General features: G+C 41.0%; 1 protein-coding gene across 3 annotated transcripts in view; it reads left to right on the top strand.

The window, feature by feature from the left end:
- HIVEP1 (HIVEP zinc finger 1) overlaps positions 1-18375 on the top strand; it is a 193531-nt gene that overhangs the window by 129540 nt on the left and 45616 nt on the right. For all 3 annotated transcript variants that reach the window (XM_045005283.1, XM_045005284.1, XM_045005285.1), the window contains one exon: positions 6361-12338. In XM_045005283.1, coding sequence (XP_044861218.1) covers positions 6361-12338 — 5978 coding nt within the window. The remainder of the gene's footprint in view (positions 1-6360; positions 12339-18375) is intronic.

Genomic DNA, 18375 nt, shown 5'->3' with positions numbered 1-18375 from the left:
GTTTCTACAAGTTGTTTTCATTTTGTGAGAGCATTTCTACAGTCTTCATTCCTACCCCCCCAAAAAAAAATATACAGTCCCCATATATTAGTATGTCATTACAAAATATGGCAATAGGTAACCCTCCAAAACTCTTGAGATTATTTTCACAGTGAATTTGAGATTCCTAGTTACTGAATTGATAGAAGCTAGGCACAGGTCAGATGTTGAAGCATTTGTACTTGTCTTAAAAGACCCTGTCCACTCTATAACTTTTAACCAAGTTCGTTGTTAGTTTACTAACATGGTTGGGTCTAAATATTATGTGTCCCCTCACACAACATGGTTCAAACCAGAGTCATTTAACACCATTTCTCCCCACCAGTGTGGCACATGGTTGTCTTCTTGATTTAGTACACAGTTTGTAGCAGTTTGGACAGGACACCTTACCCTTGTGCTACAACATGTTTGGCCACTTGGACATTCCTCTTCATGCTGCTTATTTCCATTCTGGGCTTGCCTACACTTGAAACGCTGCAGGTGCGCTGCTATAATGTTTCAAGTGTACACAATACCTACATCAATGGGTTCTCCCATAGGTGTAGGTAATCCATCTCCCCAAAGAGGATGTACTTAGGTCAACAGAAGAATTCTTCTGTCAACCTAGCAGTGTCTACACCTGAGGTTAATTTGTCTAAATTACATTGCTCAGGGATGTACATTTTTCACACCCTTGAGCAACATAGCTAGGCCAGCCTAACTTTTTAGTACAGACCAGGCCTGTGTTCTTGTTCTATGGGCACATTAGCATTTCTGCTACCCGTGAACTGCCTAGATTTTCTTGTATAAATGCAAGCAGTACAATAGGTGTGGATGTATGGTTGTGATAACAGAAAAGCTGCAGTATGTGTATAAATGGAACTGTATTCCTTGCACCCTGATAACATGACCAAGCCTCTTTCGGGTTACAAAATCACAGCTAAAATTTTAATGCGGGCAGTGCCTCTTCTTTCTTCTTTTTTTTTTTTGTAACTACCTTAATATTTTCTCTGACTCATGTAAACTGTTTCGTTTGTTTGACCATGGCTTAAAAAAACTGGCAATAAATGTTGCATGTTAAAAAAAGCCATCATTAGTAATATTAATGGCAGTTTATCAATGTAAGACTCAGTTAATTGCAATACTATTGAAACGATAAAACATCCTAATGAAGGCAGTTATATCTTGGATGTCACTTAGTTGTTTGTGATAAAGCACTAAATACACTTTTTATCCAAACATATGTATTACAGTGGATTCCTATCTGAGTCCATGTCTCGGGCACAAGAACAGCAGGAGCTCCTGTACTTCTACAGTTCAGAGCCACTAGGTTCTAGTGACATCCCCCAGAGGCAGTGCATCCCTTACAAGAGTGTGGAACTTGATACATCCATTGCCTACTCATTGTGGTTAAATTTCCTCTAGCAAATGGGAGAGAATAACCTTTTCTGCAGAATCCATGTTTTTGTTTATATAGAAAAATGTTTTTCGCCTTTAAGGTTGAAAGAAAATCTTCTAAATATGAACTGGCTGTAAACTAAAGCATTCTGTGCAGACATCAAGCCTGAAACAAGGTTGTGAACTGCCTACTACCCAAATACTGGCCTCACCACACAGTCTAAAAAGCCAGGCTATGTGCTGGGGAGTTTCTCTGAGATGGAGTGAGAGGGACTCTATTTCCTCGCCTTCTCTCCCAGCCACTCTGGAGCAGCAGAGTCACTCTGTTCTGCTGTTATAGGTTCAGACTGAAGCTGCCTCTGCGTCACTTATAATCCTGATGCATGCGGCTAAAGATGATTAGTGGATGTACACTGGATCTGCCAATCCCACCACCAATTCCCAATTGCACTGTGGCACATCACAGTTCCCTCCAGAGCTGCTGGTCTCCATGTCATATAGGAAGCATATATGACATATGTGCTTTCCACGTTCTGCAGAATAGAAGCAAGAGCCACTCTCAATGTACAGAGGAGGCAGAATTAATCCATACTAGAAGTATGACGGCCACCATTTATCTCAATGGGGTGTTAATTGTAAAAATTCTTCGCCTGTCTGTATATCCCGGAATAAGAGTACTTTGTTGCTGCTTAGCTAAAGAAAGGATATGGAGTGGACACTTATTTCAGAAAAGTGCCCATACATGTAGTTACTCAAGAATAGCTGTTCCTGAATAACACCATGTGTATACAAGCCCATAGTACCACCCTTCAAGCTACCATTCATTGGGACCTTTTAAGGGGCATCTGCCTCCCACTCTCCCCATACCTTTCCTTCACTTCGAGCATCAGCATCCAGTTTGAAAATCATCTGGCTAGTGACCTACTGGTTTATTTGTAAAAGTTTGCAAGGGTGAGAGAGCACCCATATACAATTATTAGCTTCTACTGTGATAACCATCAACAATGCTACATGAGGTGGTGGTGTTGATTTTCTGGACACTTGTGCATTAGGAATAGATAAATATTTAGCAGATTAGAATAGGATTCAGAGATGAGGTAAACAAAGGTGCATAACAGCAAGTTGCGTGTGTGTGTGTGTGTGTGTGGAGAGAGTAAATATTACTACTTATTTTCATTTTATATATGCTATGTTACACTGTGTTTTGATGCATGCTCTGTACAGAATAATATATGCCTATGCTACAAAATTATACTTTTGCTTGATTTTATAAATCATTTGCTATTCAGGGAAGCCCTGAAACTCCCAGTGTATGCCTAGTTAAATAGAGCAACAAGTATAGTTAAACATGGAAATAATTCAAATTTTGTTAGTTTTGTTTCATGAATACACAAATGGAAAATCATTTAAACTTGACAGATTTGATTTATCTGTGGTAGTAGCTCATCTGAAACAATACTGATAAATCCAGTCACAAAAATAACCATGAAGGAAGGTGTCTTCATTCCTTGTCTGTTGCCAAATGTAGAGGAGGAGATGGGGAGCAGGGGAAGGGGGAGAAGACAGTCCTGACAGAAAAACAAATTTGTTGCTCAGTTCTTCATTTGTTCCACTATAATTATTTGTATTTTTAAACAAGGGCAAAATGAAGGCTTGATTTTACTGTGAATGAAAAGGAGTTGCTATAAATCCAAAAATACACCGCTACCTCGATATAACGCCACCCGATATAACACAAATTTGGATATAACGAGGTAAAGCAGTGCTCCGGGGAGGTGGGGGCTGCGCACTCCGGTGGATCAAAGCAAGTTCAATAGCTTTCACCTATAACGTGATAAGATTTTTTGGCTCCCAAGGACAGCGTTCTATCAAGGTAGAGGTGTATTATTTTAATAGTTCAATTCCTTTAAATTTTCTTTGCAGATTTTCATATATAACAGCATAGTGACTTTTGTAATACCTTACAAATCAACAAGCAAGCATAGTTTTCAGGGGTAATAAATCTCTCTCAATCTAACCTAACCAGAGAGTCTAGATATGGAAAATACCTATTCAGTCATCTGGTCCATTTCCCTGGTAGTACAGGACTTACTGTAACTGACTAGTCTTATTTTGACTGTCTAAACTGAAAGAGATGAAATCAATACATAGTATAAACAAAAGTGAATTACATCCTGGCAGTTTTAATATTCTACAGTATTCTTTATAACGTAAGGTAGGCTAAAAAAAATTGTTACCTGATAAAGTCTCTTTAATCAAAAAATTAAAAATTTAGAGCTCGCAAACACAGAAAAGTCTCTGTACTTGTTTGCATAGAAAACCAATATAATAAAGTACGTTTGAATAATGAAGTTTGTAGCTTAAGCCATTATTTTTAGGTTTAACTGGCCAAAAAAAATTAAAACCGTGTTCAAAAAATTAATATCTATGGTCCACCCCTCCAACCCAATCAGTTTGTCACAGTTTCAGAGTAACTGCACCTGTATTTCCCCTCTGTGGTCCACCTAAGGCACCCAATTTAGGCTTCCTGCTCCTAGCAGTCACCTCTCTTGGGTGGAGACCCACATCTCACTCCCTACCGACGGGGGATTTTAAGGCTGAACAACTCCCTACCTTACTTATATGATGATATCTCCAGCAGCCAGACTACCTAAAAAGACCACTGTCTGTGCCTTTTTTTTGTCTCTCCAATGGCTATAACCAGTGTGTTCCCACAGTTATAAGTTACCATACAGCTCCTTCTAAACAAGCATATTTATTCTTAAGGTAAAAACATTGCTGAGAAAACACATAACAATAAAAGTTGCTACACACATGCAAAAAAATCTTACCAGAGGTCAACGATGTGCCCTGTACGCTGCATGGCCACGCAGCAGGCTCTCAAGGGCAGGTGGGGAGAGGAATCCCTCCCCAGGCCCACCAGAGCTGCCGGGGAGAGGAGCCCCTTGTTCAACCTGGCCCAGCCCCGCCAGAGCTGTTGCGGCTGGGGAGAAGCATCTCTCACCCAGCCCCGAGCTGCTGTGGCAAGAAAGGGCTGGGGGGAGTCCTCTCTCCCCACTGCAGCCCTGGGGCAGCTTGCACCCCAAACCCCTCATCCCAGACCCCCCCCCAGAGCTTGCACCCCAACCCTCTGCCCCAGCCCTGAGCCTCCTCCCACACTCTGAACCCCTTGTCCCCACCACCACCACATGAATTTTGTTGTGTGCACCAATACGAAGGTGATGTGTCACACATCACCTCCATATTGGTGTACATAACAAAATTCATTCCACACGTGGACATAAAATATTAACACTGGAGGTCATCCCTAATACCAGCGTAGGGCTCTGGTAGGTTAAACCCAGAACTGGGTTTTCTCCCATGGTTACAAGTTCACAATTGTCTTCACTCCAGAACCACAACAAAGGCTGGGCAGATCAGTTACTTCTTTATGTAGCTTGGGCCTTTTATCTTGGCCTTCTGTAACAAGTAATCAACAGACAATAACCATCTACTCAAGGTATAGCTTTAAAGGGCTGGGTTTTTGCATAACCAGAGTTGGGGACTTTACATTCGCCGCTCCCTAAAAATTCCCCCAAAAGTCAACTTAACACTTGTCCCCAAAGTCCATACTTTTCTGGCACATTTTCAGTATAATCTTTAGAACGCCCAGTTCTTACATCTGTCACATTTTCCTCTATATAGGTTACGTACAATCCTGGCCCACAATAAGACATAAAACTTAATGCAGTAGTACAGGATATTTCAGGAAATTGCCCCATCTGTCATACAGTGTTTTCACCATCTTGTCATATGGATATACTCTGTGTGGCCTATATCACAGTTATATCTAAGCACATCACATACATTTAATTTATCCTTACAACACTCCAGTGAAGCAGGAAAATATTAGGAAAATATCTGTTTCACAGATTGGGAACTGAGGCACAGATAGATTAATTGTGAAATCCACACCCCATTTAACTCAACAAAAATGTTTCCATTGACTTAAATGAGGCCAGGATTTTTTCCAAAGAGTATGTCTGCTCTGCATCTGGGAGCAAGCCTCTCAGCCCAGGTCCACAGACTTGTGCTAGCAGAACTTGCTCTAGCATGCTAAAAATAGCTCTGTCGAGCCCCCTCCTGCCGGTTCCAGCCTGAGCCACAACATCTACGTGGCTCTTTAGCATACTAGTGCAAGCCCTGTTAGCACAAGTCTGTGGACCTGGGCTGGGAGGCTCAGTTCTTGATGTACCCAGAGTGACTTGCTCAAAGTCACATAGGAAGCAGAACTGAAAACTGAACCTGGATTTTCTGAGTCCCAGTGTCTTAACCACACTATCATATTTTCTCAGTGAGCAAAGTTGGGTGATATGGTGGTAAAAACAGCATTGCCCAGTTAACATCTGTGCTATTATCGTTGCTTATGCTAACAGAGCTAACTGATCGTAATGCAGCAGGGAGACGTTACTCAAAAGAAGCCTAGCATTAGTAGCTGAGAGAGAGGTCTTGCAGCTAAGAAGATAAAATGATAGCAGTGGGAAACATGGGGCTGGTCTTAAGTGTGTTAGCAACACAAGTCACAGAATCAAAATTCAGCTCTTGCTTCCCAGGACAACAGATGCAGGTTTCAGCATGTTCAGTCCTAGAAATGAAGAACACTCTGGAGGAACTATCTCCAGCCATTCTCTGGTAGATGGACAGTTTAATGCTCAGGATAAGACGTGTTGTATGGGACTATCAAACAGACTTGTTAATTCTGAATAGTTTGTAGTGGAATGAAAAACTATTTCCATTTCCATTTGCATTTTAGAACATGTTGAAATGTTTTACTAGTTTTGTTTAAATTGTAAGATGTCATTACATTGTTATGATGATATAATGTATTTGTGTTGTAATAATAATTCATACAGTGATTCTGTGAATTTACCATTTATTTTTCTGTTTTGTTTTAACATATCTCAGAGGCTGGTACTAGAGGAACTTCAGATACAGTTAAAGGTGTGAAACGGAAAAAGATTGTAACTGAAAACCATCTGAAAAAGATACCAAAATCGCCTTTGAGAAACCCCCCTCAGGCCAAGCATAAACAAAATGTAGAAGAATCTTCATCATCTAAAATTCTTCCTGATGCTTTGGAACACTTACAAGCAAATAATCAGTTACCTGTACAAAATGGAAAACAATGTGTGAAACAAAATGGGGAAACACTTAGTAGCAAGGTAACTGATGAAACAGTCACATCTGAGACATGGATGCAGACAAATCTTTCATTGTTACATAAGTCCTTGGATTTGAGTAAATGGACAGCAGAAGTCTGTGATACAAGCCAATTAAACTTGCCAGCGAAGAAGCCTCTCTCTAATTCCTTGTCAAGGAAATCAAAGACTGACAATAATGAATGTATTACTTTTGTTGATTGTAGTACTTCATCCTCAGGTACAAGTACTGCATTTGATGTCTTATTAAAAGCTATGGAGCCTGAACTGAACATCTTAGCACAAGAGTGCCCTCCTTGTGGGATGCAAATAGAAAAAGTGAGACCAAATAAAACTACAAGCGCCTCTTCGAGTCTCACATCCAATACAATGAGTGTCCCAAATCATTTTGCTTTGTCACAGCAAGAGTTTGTAGCTAGATCGCACTACTACCCTTGTTCTTCACGTAATGTGCAAGCGGTAACATCAGAGAAGAGTGAACAAGCACAGACCAAGTCAATTTCTCATTCACAAGAACAATTTATTGCAAAAACTGGACAGCAAAATCAACAGATTGTTGTGTGTCCAGGTTTCACTAGATCACTGGTACGTCAGCAGGGTCAAGAAAACCCCAAACTCCAACAGATATACAGTATAGCAGTAACGTCTTCTGTAGTACACCCCCCCTCTTCTACTGTGACTCAGGTTTTTCCTCAAAACCAGCTAGTAGCTAGTTCATCTTCGTCTTTGTCAATTAAGCCATCTCATTCAACACACTTACCTGTAGCTCCTCTGTATAATTCAGCCCAAATAGCATCAGTTGTCAACCATGGTGTAGAACAAATATGTAATCTTCTGAAAGACCAGAAGCCTAAAAAACTAGGAAAATATGTTTGTGAGTATTGCAATAGGGCTTGTGCCAAGCCTAGTGTTCTCCAAAAGCATATCAGATCCCATACAGGAGAGCGACCGTATCCTTGTGTGACATGTGGATTTTCATTTAAAACCAAAAGTAATCTATACAAGCACAAAAAATCTCATGCACATGCAATCAAACTTGGACTTGTCTTACAACCGGACTCTGGTGGTTTATTCCTATCTCATGAATCAGACAAAGCACTTAGTATTCATTCAGATGTGGAAGAAAGTTGTGAAAGTGAAGATGAAGGCACTGCTGATGAAAGACAAGACGATCAAGGATCCTTAGAACTGGAACCTGCACAAATAGTGAAAATCATTTCAAATTCTGAAACGTTACGGAAAGGTAGCCCCATTCCATTAAGCAATCCAAACTATGTAATAGGTGACTCTTCATTGCATGACACAGAACCACAAGTTAGGGCAGCTTTACCTAAAGTAGTAGTTCATCCTGTGAATGTTTCTCCTTTAAGGGCTGATAGTCCAGAAGTAACAGACTCCACGCCTCAGCTTGCTGCAGCACAGAGACAAGGAGATTCTAAAGTTACAAATATAAAATCAAATGTAACACACATGGTCTCTTTAAAGGAGACAGATGTTAAGCACCACCAGAAAATAGAAATGGGTCCATTAGAAGAACAGCTTGAGTCTGCTGTAGGAACAGTGCATGCACAGCTACAAAGACAACAGGCAACTGATTGTTCCCAGGAACAAGGAAAATGTCTTTTGAGCCCTAGGAGCTTAGGTAGCACTGATTCTGGTTACTTTTCACGTTCTGAGAGTGCAGATCAAACAATGAGTCCACCAACTCCTTTTGTCAGGGGATTGCCCACCTCTGAAAAAGACCCAAATAAAAATCTGTCCTCTGTGCCACGAATAAGTGCCACAGTGGCATCTGTTGTACAAACAGTTTGTGCTGAAAAACATTTACTTTTCTCTGGTCAAATGCGACCACCAATGGCAACGAAAACACTTGAGGAACGCATCTCAAAGTTAATATCAGATAATGAAGCTGTAGTGGATGACAAACAGTTAGATAGTGTGAAACCAAGAAGAACGTCTCTTTCAAGAAGAGGCAGTATAGACTCACCAAAATCATACATATTTAAAGACTCCTTCCAGTTTGATTTAAAACCGATGGGGAGAAGAACTAGTTCAAGCTCCGACATACCAAAGTCTCCTTTCACACCAACTGAGAAATCAAAGCAAGTTTTTCTTCTGTCTGTACCGTCCCTTGACTGTTTACCTATAACCAGAAGTAATTCTATGCCTACTACCAGCTATTCAGCTGTACCTGCAAATTTAATACCACCTCCTCATCCAATTCGAGGAAGTCAATCATTTGATGATAAAATTGGCTCTTTGTATGATGATGTCTTTCTATCAGGACCTGTCACTCCACTGCACCAAGGGGGGCATACTCGCACTCTTGTTAGACAGACAGCAATAGAAGACTCTTCAACTAATGAAAGCCATGCTCTCGGACCAGCACGATCTGTAGAAGAAGGTTATCATAGATGTAATTTGCCTAATGAACTCTCATTGCCAAGGAGCAAGTCACTTGCACAAGTATCAAATTTGGAAAAAGTAAAGAAATCGCATCCAGGGCGAGGGACAATGTTTGAGTGTGAAACATGCAGAAATCGATATAGAAAACTGGAGAATTTTGAAAACCACAAAAAGTTTTATTGTTCAGAGTTGCATGGACCAAAAACCAAGGCAGCTATCAGAGAGCCTGAACATAAAATAGTCCCTAGCACTACACAACCTCAAATTCTGCACTATAGAGTTGCCAGTTCAACTGGTGTCTGGGAACAGACACCGCAGATAAGAAAAAGAAGGAAAATGAAAAGTGTTGGAGATGATGATGAGCCACAGCAAAATGATACTGGGATACCATCAAAGAGTACAGAGGGTCAAAGTAAGCCAGGAGATTTTCCCAGTTTATCTAAACCTAATGCAACAATCATAGGTTCACAACAGCATGGCAGCATTCCGCTTCAAAGGTCTCAAATTCAGCTTGTGGCTCGAGGCACAGAACAAACCACTGAGCCAAATATCTCTCCACTTCTGAAAAAGCAGACAAGTTCAGTTGCACAAGAAAAGGTAGAGTTGAAAAGACAAGGAACTGGCATTTCAGTAATACAGCACACTAATTCATTGAGCAGGCCCAGTTCATTTGAGAAATCAGAATCTTTTGAAGGAGTTTCACCAGTGTCTTTTCAAGAGGTTAATAAGGCTGTGAAGCACCATTCTTTGAACACAGTGGTAATTCAAGAGGAAAGGCATTCTCATCTGAACACTTCCCAGCATCATCAATCAGTGTCAGCAGAAGCATCCAGAGTGGATCTTCAGGAAAGTCAAATAGTCTCTAATGAAAGAAATGCAGTAATGCAGCCATTAAAACTAGTTCGCCAACATAACATCCAGGTTCCCGAAATACTGGTCACAGAAGAACCAGACAGGGACCAGGAAAACCAATTCAGTGATCAGGAAAAAACAGAAAAGTTTAATTGGCCTCAGCGTAGCGAAACTCTGTCAAAATTGCCAACAGAAAAACTGCCACCGAAGAAGAAAAGGATCCGGTTGGCTGAAATTGAGCATTCTTCAGCTGAATCAAGCTTTGACTCCACGCTTTCTAGAAGTTTAAGTCGGGAGAGTAGTTTATCTCATGCCTCTAGTTTCTCAGCTTCATTTGATAAAGAAGACATTTCTAAAACTGAGAATGCTTCCAAAATAGATCTTAATAAATCAGCAGAATTCCTTACAATTCCTACTGGCTCAAATACACTTGGTGTGCCTGGCCCTCCTTGCAGGGAAATCAGACGTGCTGCATCAGAACAAATTAACTGCACACAACCATCCATGGAGATTGTAGATTACAGAAGTAAATCTTTTGATTGTGGAAATATGTCTCCTTCAAAACCTACCCCACTTGTAGAGAGATCCTCTCCAAAGTTGTCTTCTGGCTGTGGAGTTACCGGACATGTGCCTCTGTTAGAAAGGAGGAGGGGGCCACTTGTAAGACAAATATCTTTAAATATTGCTCCAGAAAACCATCTGCCTCAAGTTAAATCTTCATCTTCATTTCAAATAGCTCATGCAACAGACGTGTCTACAGTACCATTTCACAGGCTGCAGACCTCTAGAACTTCAGTGGAGTTTCCTTCAAGTTCTCAGCACTCACAGACTCACTCTAAACCATTACATGAATCTCAGTCAGTAACTCAGAACTGTAACCCTCTTAGCCTCCCTTCTGTTCAGCAACCTTTAGGTCCTGTTTTGCATAATCAGGGAAAGCAGCCCTCAACACAGCATTCACAGACTTCTCTTAAAGTACTGGCCCCAGGAGAACAAGCAGACACAAACACCTTTTCTTGTCAGTCTGTTGAAAAGGAGTATTACTTTGCTCCCAAGTATCAGCTTCAAGTTAAAGCCCCACGTGTAAGTAAGTCATATTCTTCTAAACCAATAACAGCTGCTTTCCCAACCCACACTCTTCCAAGTCAAATTGGTGTGAACCAGAGTGGGACTTCATTATCCATACCTACTAAATTAGCTGACAGTATGCCTAATCCGTATTCAATGCCTCCCCAAAAACATATGGTACCTGAAAACTCCAGTGGTCAAATACATCACATCCCAACTTTTATGGTGCCTGTTCGAGTTCATAGTAATGTTCCATCTTATGGATTTGCTACTGTTACACCTCTTCCCCAAATTTTAGTGACGCAGGATCAGGTAAATCAGTCTGTCTGTAAAACAAATGTTGTGACAGTGCCAACTCTTGAAGGGAAAACTCCGCCGCCAAAATTACACAGAGATCATCAGAGGGTTTTGCCAAATCTACAATCATCATCTATATTTGATCATTCATTTTCTGAGACTGGAAGTAGAAATTCACCTTTGCCAAGTTCCTTGAATATTATTCAGAAATTACCAGTTAGTGGACTCTTTCCCCAACAAGAAGCTACAGCATCAAGTAAACGCATGCTCTCACCAGCCAATAGTTTAGATATTGCCATGGAAAAACACCAAAAGCGTGTTAAAGATGAAAGTGGAGCAGCTTGCACAACAGATGCTAGAGCAATGCAAACATTGAACATTCGAGCCAGTGACCCTAATAGGCAAAAGAAGCCAGTATTGGTGCGACAGATTTGCACCACAGAGCCTCTTGAAGGCCTCTTATTAGAGCCTGATGTTGTTCCACAACATGAAAAAAGCAGCAAAGATAGAAATTCACCAAATGTGCTAGTGACTGGCCACCATTCATCTGAAAGTGTTAAAACTGGAGTGTCTGAAACCATAAAGGAGTCACCAGAATTTGAAAATCTTACATCTTCTGCACCTCAAAGTTTTGAAGTTAAAAAGCCATCTGAACCTTCTGCAGTGAATAATCAGACTTCTCTTCTGAAGGCTTTAGGTAACAGTCAAGAAAGGTGGTCCCCACGGGTTAATAATGAGGGCACACAAATTAATACCCAAGGCCAAGCAAACCCTGGAACTACTCTATCTGTGGCAAATGCAGGAGATACACAACAGTTGTCATTTCCAAGCCTAAAAACTTCAACAAATTTTACGTGGTGTTATCTGTTAAAAAGAAAGCCATTACATCTGCTACAAAATGACCAAAAAACTTCAGCATATTCTACTTGGACTATTAGTCTCAACAATCCCAATCCACTTGGTTTGTCAACAAAGGTTGCTCTTTCCCTCCTAAATTCAAAACAAAAAGTTGAAAAACCACTATACACTCAAGCAATAACAACTCATTCCAGATCCGATGTATTGGTTTACTCAAGCAAGTGGAGGAACAGCTTAACCAAGGTACTTAAAGTACATTTAATATATCTTAATTTTAAGGATCAAATTTGTGTTTATAGAGTACTTGCTTTAAAAAAGCATACTGCATTTATATTTTTAATAATGTATTGTGCCTTGATTTTTTCCCCCTATCTAATTAATTATATGCATAATGTGCTTATGTGTTATAGTTGTGCTGGGATGCACTACTATAAAGATATTACGCTATTTCAATTTGTTCTTAGGGGTTTATCACTTTGCATTTAAAAAAAAATTTCTTTGTGGATTAAAATTGGACAGGTCTTTGAACAGAAATTCACTTGGCTAGTTTTAAATTGCAAGAAAAGTGTACCAAAAATAGCTTCCATTTAAATACTTTAACACTGTCTATTTAAAAACAGCTTTGTTTGTAAATGAAGAGTTTGCAGGTATATGACCCTATAAATTGACTATTATTGTCTGATGTAAAATAGTGCTCTCAGATTGAGCAGTTATCCATGGGTGTGCTACAAACACATTTGATATCATTGCTAGTTGAAACAAGGTGCGTGGGAAGCAATGTTCCCTCTAATTTTTTATATCCATGTGCGGAATGAATTTTATTATATGCACCAAAATGGAGGTGATGTGTGGCGGGGGTGGGGTCGAGAGGTTTGGAGTGTGGGAGGGGGCTCAGGGCTGGGGCAGAGGGTTGGCATGTGGGGGGTGGGGGTGAAGGCTCTGGGGTGGGGCTGGAGATAAGGCATTTGGCATGCAGGCTGCCCTAGAGTTGGGGCCAGAGGACTCTCCCCAGCCCTCTCCCTGCCGCAGCAGCAAGCTCTGGGGGAGGGTGGCCCCCCTCCCCGCTGGCAACAGTGAGCTCCAGGGCTGGGGGAAAGGCCCACGGCAGCCCTGCAAGCCCCAACTTGCTCCCCTCCACAGTCCCCACCCACCCCCTACCTCTTTCCTCTCCAAGCCCCTGGGGCTGTGTGTCCCTTTATAGCCTGCTGCACAGCTGCGCAGTTTAGAGGGAACTTAGGTGGGAGGGAGGGAAAGAAAGTGTACTATTCCCACCCCAATCTCCCAGTTTGATAGTTGGGATGAAACAATTGCCAAGATAATGTCATTTAAAATGTGGTTACCGCTTTCTTAAAAATTTTCACCACCCGTTCTATATTATTGATTGATATTGTTCCAAAGAACCCATTAAATCTATAGAGTTAAAAACATCTTCAAAATAATATACATAACCCACATACGTATGAAAAACACCATTGACATGGAGTCAGCGGTAAAAGAGCATCAGGCTCCTTCAGTGGCTCATATGTCCTCAACAGAAAGCCCTCATACTATTCAGCGCATTTGACAGCCTCCAACTGAAGAGAGGCCCCTAACTAGAATAATAGGTTAAGAATGAAAATTCAGAATTGTTAAAGAAGCTTGCACAATATCTACCTGCACAATACCTAGTTAGAGCTAATGTTACAGCATTTCATTTGTGTGAACACCACAATAAGGTAAAAACACTGAGGTCTGAGAATGATATATGATTATACAATATGGTGTCTTCAGCTAAAAAGTGTTCGGATCTTTGCTTTGAAATATATGCATTTTGAATGCTGCCAGGTATTATGGGCCATTACAGGATTTCTGTTTCAATCCAGAGTATACAGTACAAATTACTTAATTTAATGGGACTTCAATACACTTTTCAAATCATTGTCTTGTATGTGCTTGAATATCTAGGCACAATTGAGTGAGTTAGCGGCAGTATAACTGGCTACAATGTAGATGTTTTATGAAATATCACTGCCGTGCATAGTAATATCTCATATCACATATTTTATATCTATAAAGTTTATTCTCAAATCTGTTTGAGTGTCCTGAAAATTGTTTTTTTTCTATGAGTGTCTCATTGCAGTTGGTGCTTCCCATACATGATCAGAATCTTTATCAGAGTATAATATTCTGTGCACGTTTTGAGTGAATTTGAGTAACTTTTCCTTCTGCACAAACAGAAACTAGACAACTGGAAATGAATGATGATCACCACATGCAATCCATTAATGACCCTGTTTTTGTTGTTAAAAAAACAACCCACAAAACACACAAAAGAATGTGCAAGTTGGTTCGTGTATTGGGTACCTCCTATGCACCCCTTCTTGCCCAGGGGTGGCTCTGCAGTGCCCTGCTAACAATTTCTCACTCAAAGGGCTTCTTAAACAAATGGCAGCTGGGCTTTTCTTGTCCATTCACCACCTTTTCTCGAGGGTCCAGGTTTATTCACATGCAGAAAGTTCCAGAATCAAGCTGAAAGTCCCAAAACACAGTCCGTCAGGTTTACCCTCTTGGTGGGTTACGCTCAGGCTTTTCCTGCCCCTCGTCCCAGGTCTGTCTTCTGGAGCCTGCTCACTCCCAGAAGTCTCCAGTTCACTCCCAGGACTTCCTGCCTGGGGCTTTTCCTCCTTTGGCAGATCACTCCCAGCCCTACTTCGCTGGAACCTCAAGTTTCTGGCTCTGGCTACTAGACCCCCTGGTCTCAGGGTTTTTCCCCATATAAACCTTTCTCACTTCCTGCCATTTCCTAGGCTTCCCCCTTCACTACAGCCACTTGCTGCCCTTTACAGGGAATTACATGATCCAACCCAGGTGTGCCTCTTTAGTAATCAGGGTTGACTAGCCCTAGGTCTTCCAGGCCTTAAGAGGCAAGGCACCCTGTTACAGTACTGCTCTAGAAGGCCTGTAACCAAATGCACATCTTGGCTGGCATAGTCTATCTTGTCCTCGAGCAGTAAGGTAAGCCTCCAGAATGGCAATGCCAAGGACACCAGCATTAGAAGCAGCAATGTAATTACCTGCCTACCTCAGAGAGATACAAGGACAGCAAGCTATTGATAAATGTTCATTATCAGAGTATAAAATTACTTTTTTTCCCCAAACTAAAACAAATTAAAATTTACCTTTTCATTGTGTGGAGGGTAACAGTCACCCTTTTGTCTGACAAAAGGATTTCAGTTGGTTTTTGCTTTAAGAATATTTCCACTCCATTCTTCCATCCCCTGCCTCAAAAGTTAACAGGTGCGATCATTAAAAATTAACTACTCTCTAAGCTGCATGGTGATAACATTTTTAATGCCTTGGTGTACTATAAAGATGTGGAAGAAAGGAGACTTTTTTTTGCAATAGCCACGTATTTCAGTGTTTGTAAAACTAACAAACGGAGCAGTATGCTAATTTGCACTGAATCTGATGTTCTTTAGTAACTGATGTACCTTTCTGCGAATAGATTAAGCAGACGCTGTACCCTAACCATTTTTTCTGTATTGATGCTACACCAATAATATATTATAAATTGGCAATAAGGGTCAGTGTTTATCTAGTCTGCCTGAATTTGTTGTCCCAGGCACCGAAAGGTTAATTACTAAGAAAATGTAGAAATGTGCACATTGAGCTGTATCATCTTATAAAGAAAACTGTGGACTGTACAGTGCAGTTTGAGATTCTTCTTTATATTTTCCTTACCATTTTGCCTGATGCCAGTTTCGTGCAGTTTTTTTTCTTTTTGGTTACAGCTGTAAGGCTTCAACATTAGCCCCAGAGATCAGTTTGTCTAGAATCACGCAAAGAATGTCTAGAACATACAAAATTATTATTTGGGGGATCAACAATGATTATTTGGGGTTAGTCTTCAGTGTACGGGCAGCACAACATTCTTCATGCTGTGGCTATGTGAGGATTTGAATCTGGGTCAACAGGGCCTGAAATTGCCATGGAGGAAACCACCCCCCCATCTGAGGGAAAGAAGTGTTGCTGTTCAGTGGCAAAGACTACAGTTTAGCAGCTCCAAAGGGATCTGTCTAGTACTTTTGTGCTGAAGAGAAGGTTAAGATACAAAATATTCAGAGGTGGGGACAGATATACCATAAGGTTAGAAAAATAACTTCAGAATTGCAAGAGGGGCTGTAAGGATATTCTATTAAACCTCTATAGGCAGGAAAGTATTAGGGTGAAATCCTGGCCCTATTAAAGTCACTGGAAATTTTACCATCAGTTTCACTGGGGTGAAGACTTAACCCTTTGTGTTAACAACAAAAAATGTGCATTTCAATACAGACTGCTGTTTCTGTATCCATATTGCCACTGAATTGTATTATGTATTGCAAAGTCAGTGTTTCTTTTTTTTTTGTTTTTACTCATATCTGTTTCAAGATGTCTCCCTCATATAGTAGATGAGATGTATTTAAATGTTACTAAATTAAAACAAAAAACTTAAAGGGATACTGTCGTGACAGGTAGGCATTAAATTGGCCTTTTTTCTAGTTATGTGCATTTAGCTATTTTCTTTAGGAAAGCAAAGTTTTGTATGGGCTTTTCACTATACTTTACTTTTTGGTTTTTTTAAAAGAACAGTCGTGAGCAGCCTCTGCAAAAACAAGCCAGTGTGCATGTACAATGGAGAAAAGAAAATTCTGTTGGAAAATAATTTCAGTTTAGAGTATAAATAGTGAGTAACAAGATTCTGAATAATATTTTGACAAGTGTCCTTTTAAACAGAGGCTGCTGTCATATGTGCCCATTACTTACATTTACACTTATTCTGCTACCAAAGAAGCAAAATTATTAATTTTTCTTCAAGTTTATATTCTGATTTTTTTTCAAAGTATGTTATTATGGTGAAGCTGGAAAGAAATTCATCTCCATTTCTCCAACTTCTGACTGGCATCAAATTAAGTGACTAGCACTTGTACTTAAATGAGTTATAAAAGAAGAAAGTGCTGCAAGATATCATCAAGTGAAGATTAATGAATACCTCAGATTGTGCAAAGGCTAGGATTAAAAAATAGAAATTAAGGATTGAAAAGAGCTAGCACGTACTTTACCAATGCAGGATTTTTTCATACAGTATATTCTCAGCCGTTTCCTTCAGTCCAGTTCAGGTTTAAATGACTCAAGCAGTGGGGTTTGAACTGTTTTTCTGGAGATTCAGAATGCTATTACAATATTGTCACCTTTCTGTGCTAATCCCAGTCCTAAAAAAAGACATTTCTATTGACATTAGATGTCAGGAGAAGAATGAAGATATGCTGAAGTAAATGCAGGCAATAAGGAAATCCAGGACCCTTTTCTGTTCTTTACCATTGACTGGACCAGAGGAAATAGTGTGGGCATAGACCCAGGGGCGGCTCTAGGAATTGCGCCGCCCCAAGCAGGGCGGCACGCCGCGGGGGGCGCTCTGCGGGTCGCCGGTCCCACGGCTCTGGTGGACCTCCTGCAGACGTGCCTGCAGAGGGTCCGCTGGTCCCGCGGCTCCGATGGACCTCCCGCAGGCACGCCTGTGGATGCTCCACCGAAGCCGCGGGACCAGCGGAACCCTCCACAGGCACGCCTGCGGGAGGTCCACCAGAGCCGCGGGACCAGCGGATCCTCCGCAGGCATGCCTGCGGGAGGTCCACTGGAGCCGCCTGCCGCCCTCCCGCGGCACGCCGCCCCAAGCACGTGCTTGGCGCGCTGGGGTCTGGAGCCGGCCCTGCATAGACCATTGATTCAAAGTATACCCCAAAGATGTGTGTAATGGAGGAGAGGCTATTGCTTCTAAAATAAATAAATATAGTACGTTCAAATAAATTAAAGGCCCAGTGAGCTAATGCAGTTTCTTGGACAAGAGAGGTAGCTACTTGGTCCAAACTCCATTTTCTTTCCTAGACATTACAAGCTCAATCACCTGATACTATCTGTGGTTTCTCAGTAGCTTTCTCTTAAGCCTAGCTACTACAGATGCCTCCCGGGTTACACAAATCCACACTTACGGAAAAAGTTCCATAAGCTAAAAATAGGAGTCGGGGGTTTTTTGGTGTGTGTGTAATGATTGGGTATGTGTTTCCAACTTATGCAAAATTCGAGTTATGCAAGGCGTTCCGGAACGGAACGCTTGCGTAAGTCGGGGAGCATCTGTACCTAATTTTGTGTACTACTCTCTTAAAGTTTGATTCCCTCTCTGAGGTGATTCTTGGTACATTCCACTGTGAGGATTTTTTGCCATCACTAGTCTGAAGAATGGAAAATACCTACTAATTGGATCGTT

Source organism: Mauremys mutica, chromosome 2 (assembly GCF_020497125.1).
Source record: "Mauremys mutica isolate MM-2020 ecotype Southern chromosome 2, ASM2049712v1, whole genome shotgun sequence".
Lineage (NCBI taxonomy): Eukaryota > Metazoa > Chordata > Testudines > Geoemydidae > Mauremys > Mauremys mutica.
Note: the sequence above shows the minus strand (reverse complement) of the source record. Positions and strands in the feature narration are given on the sequence as shown.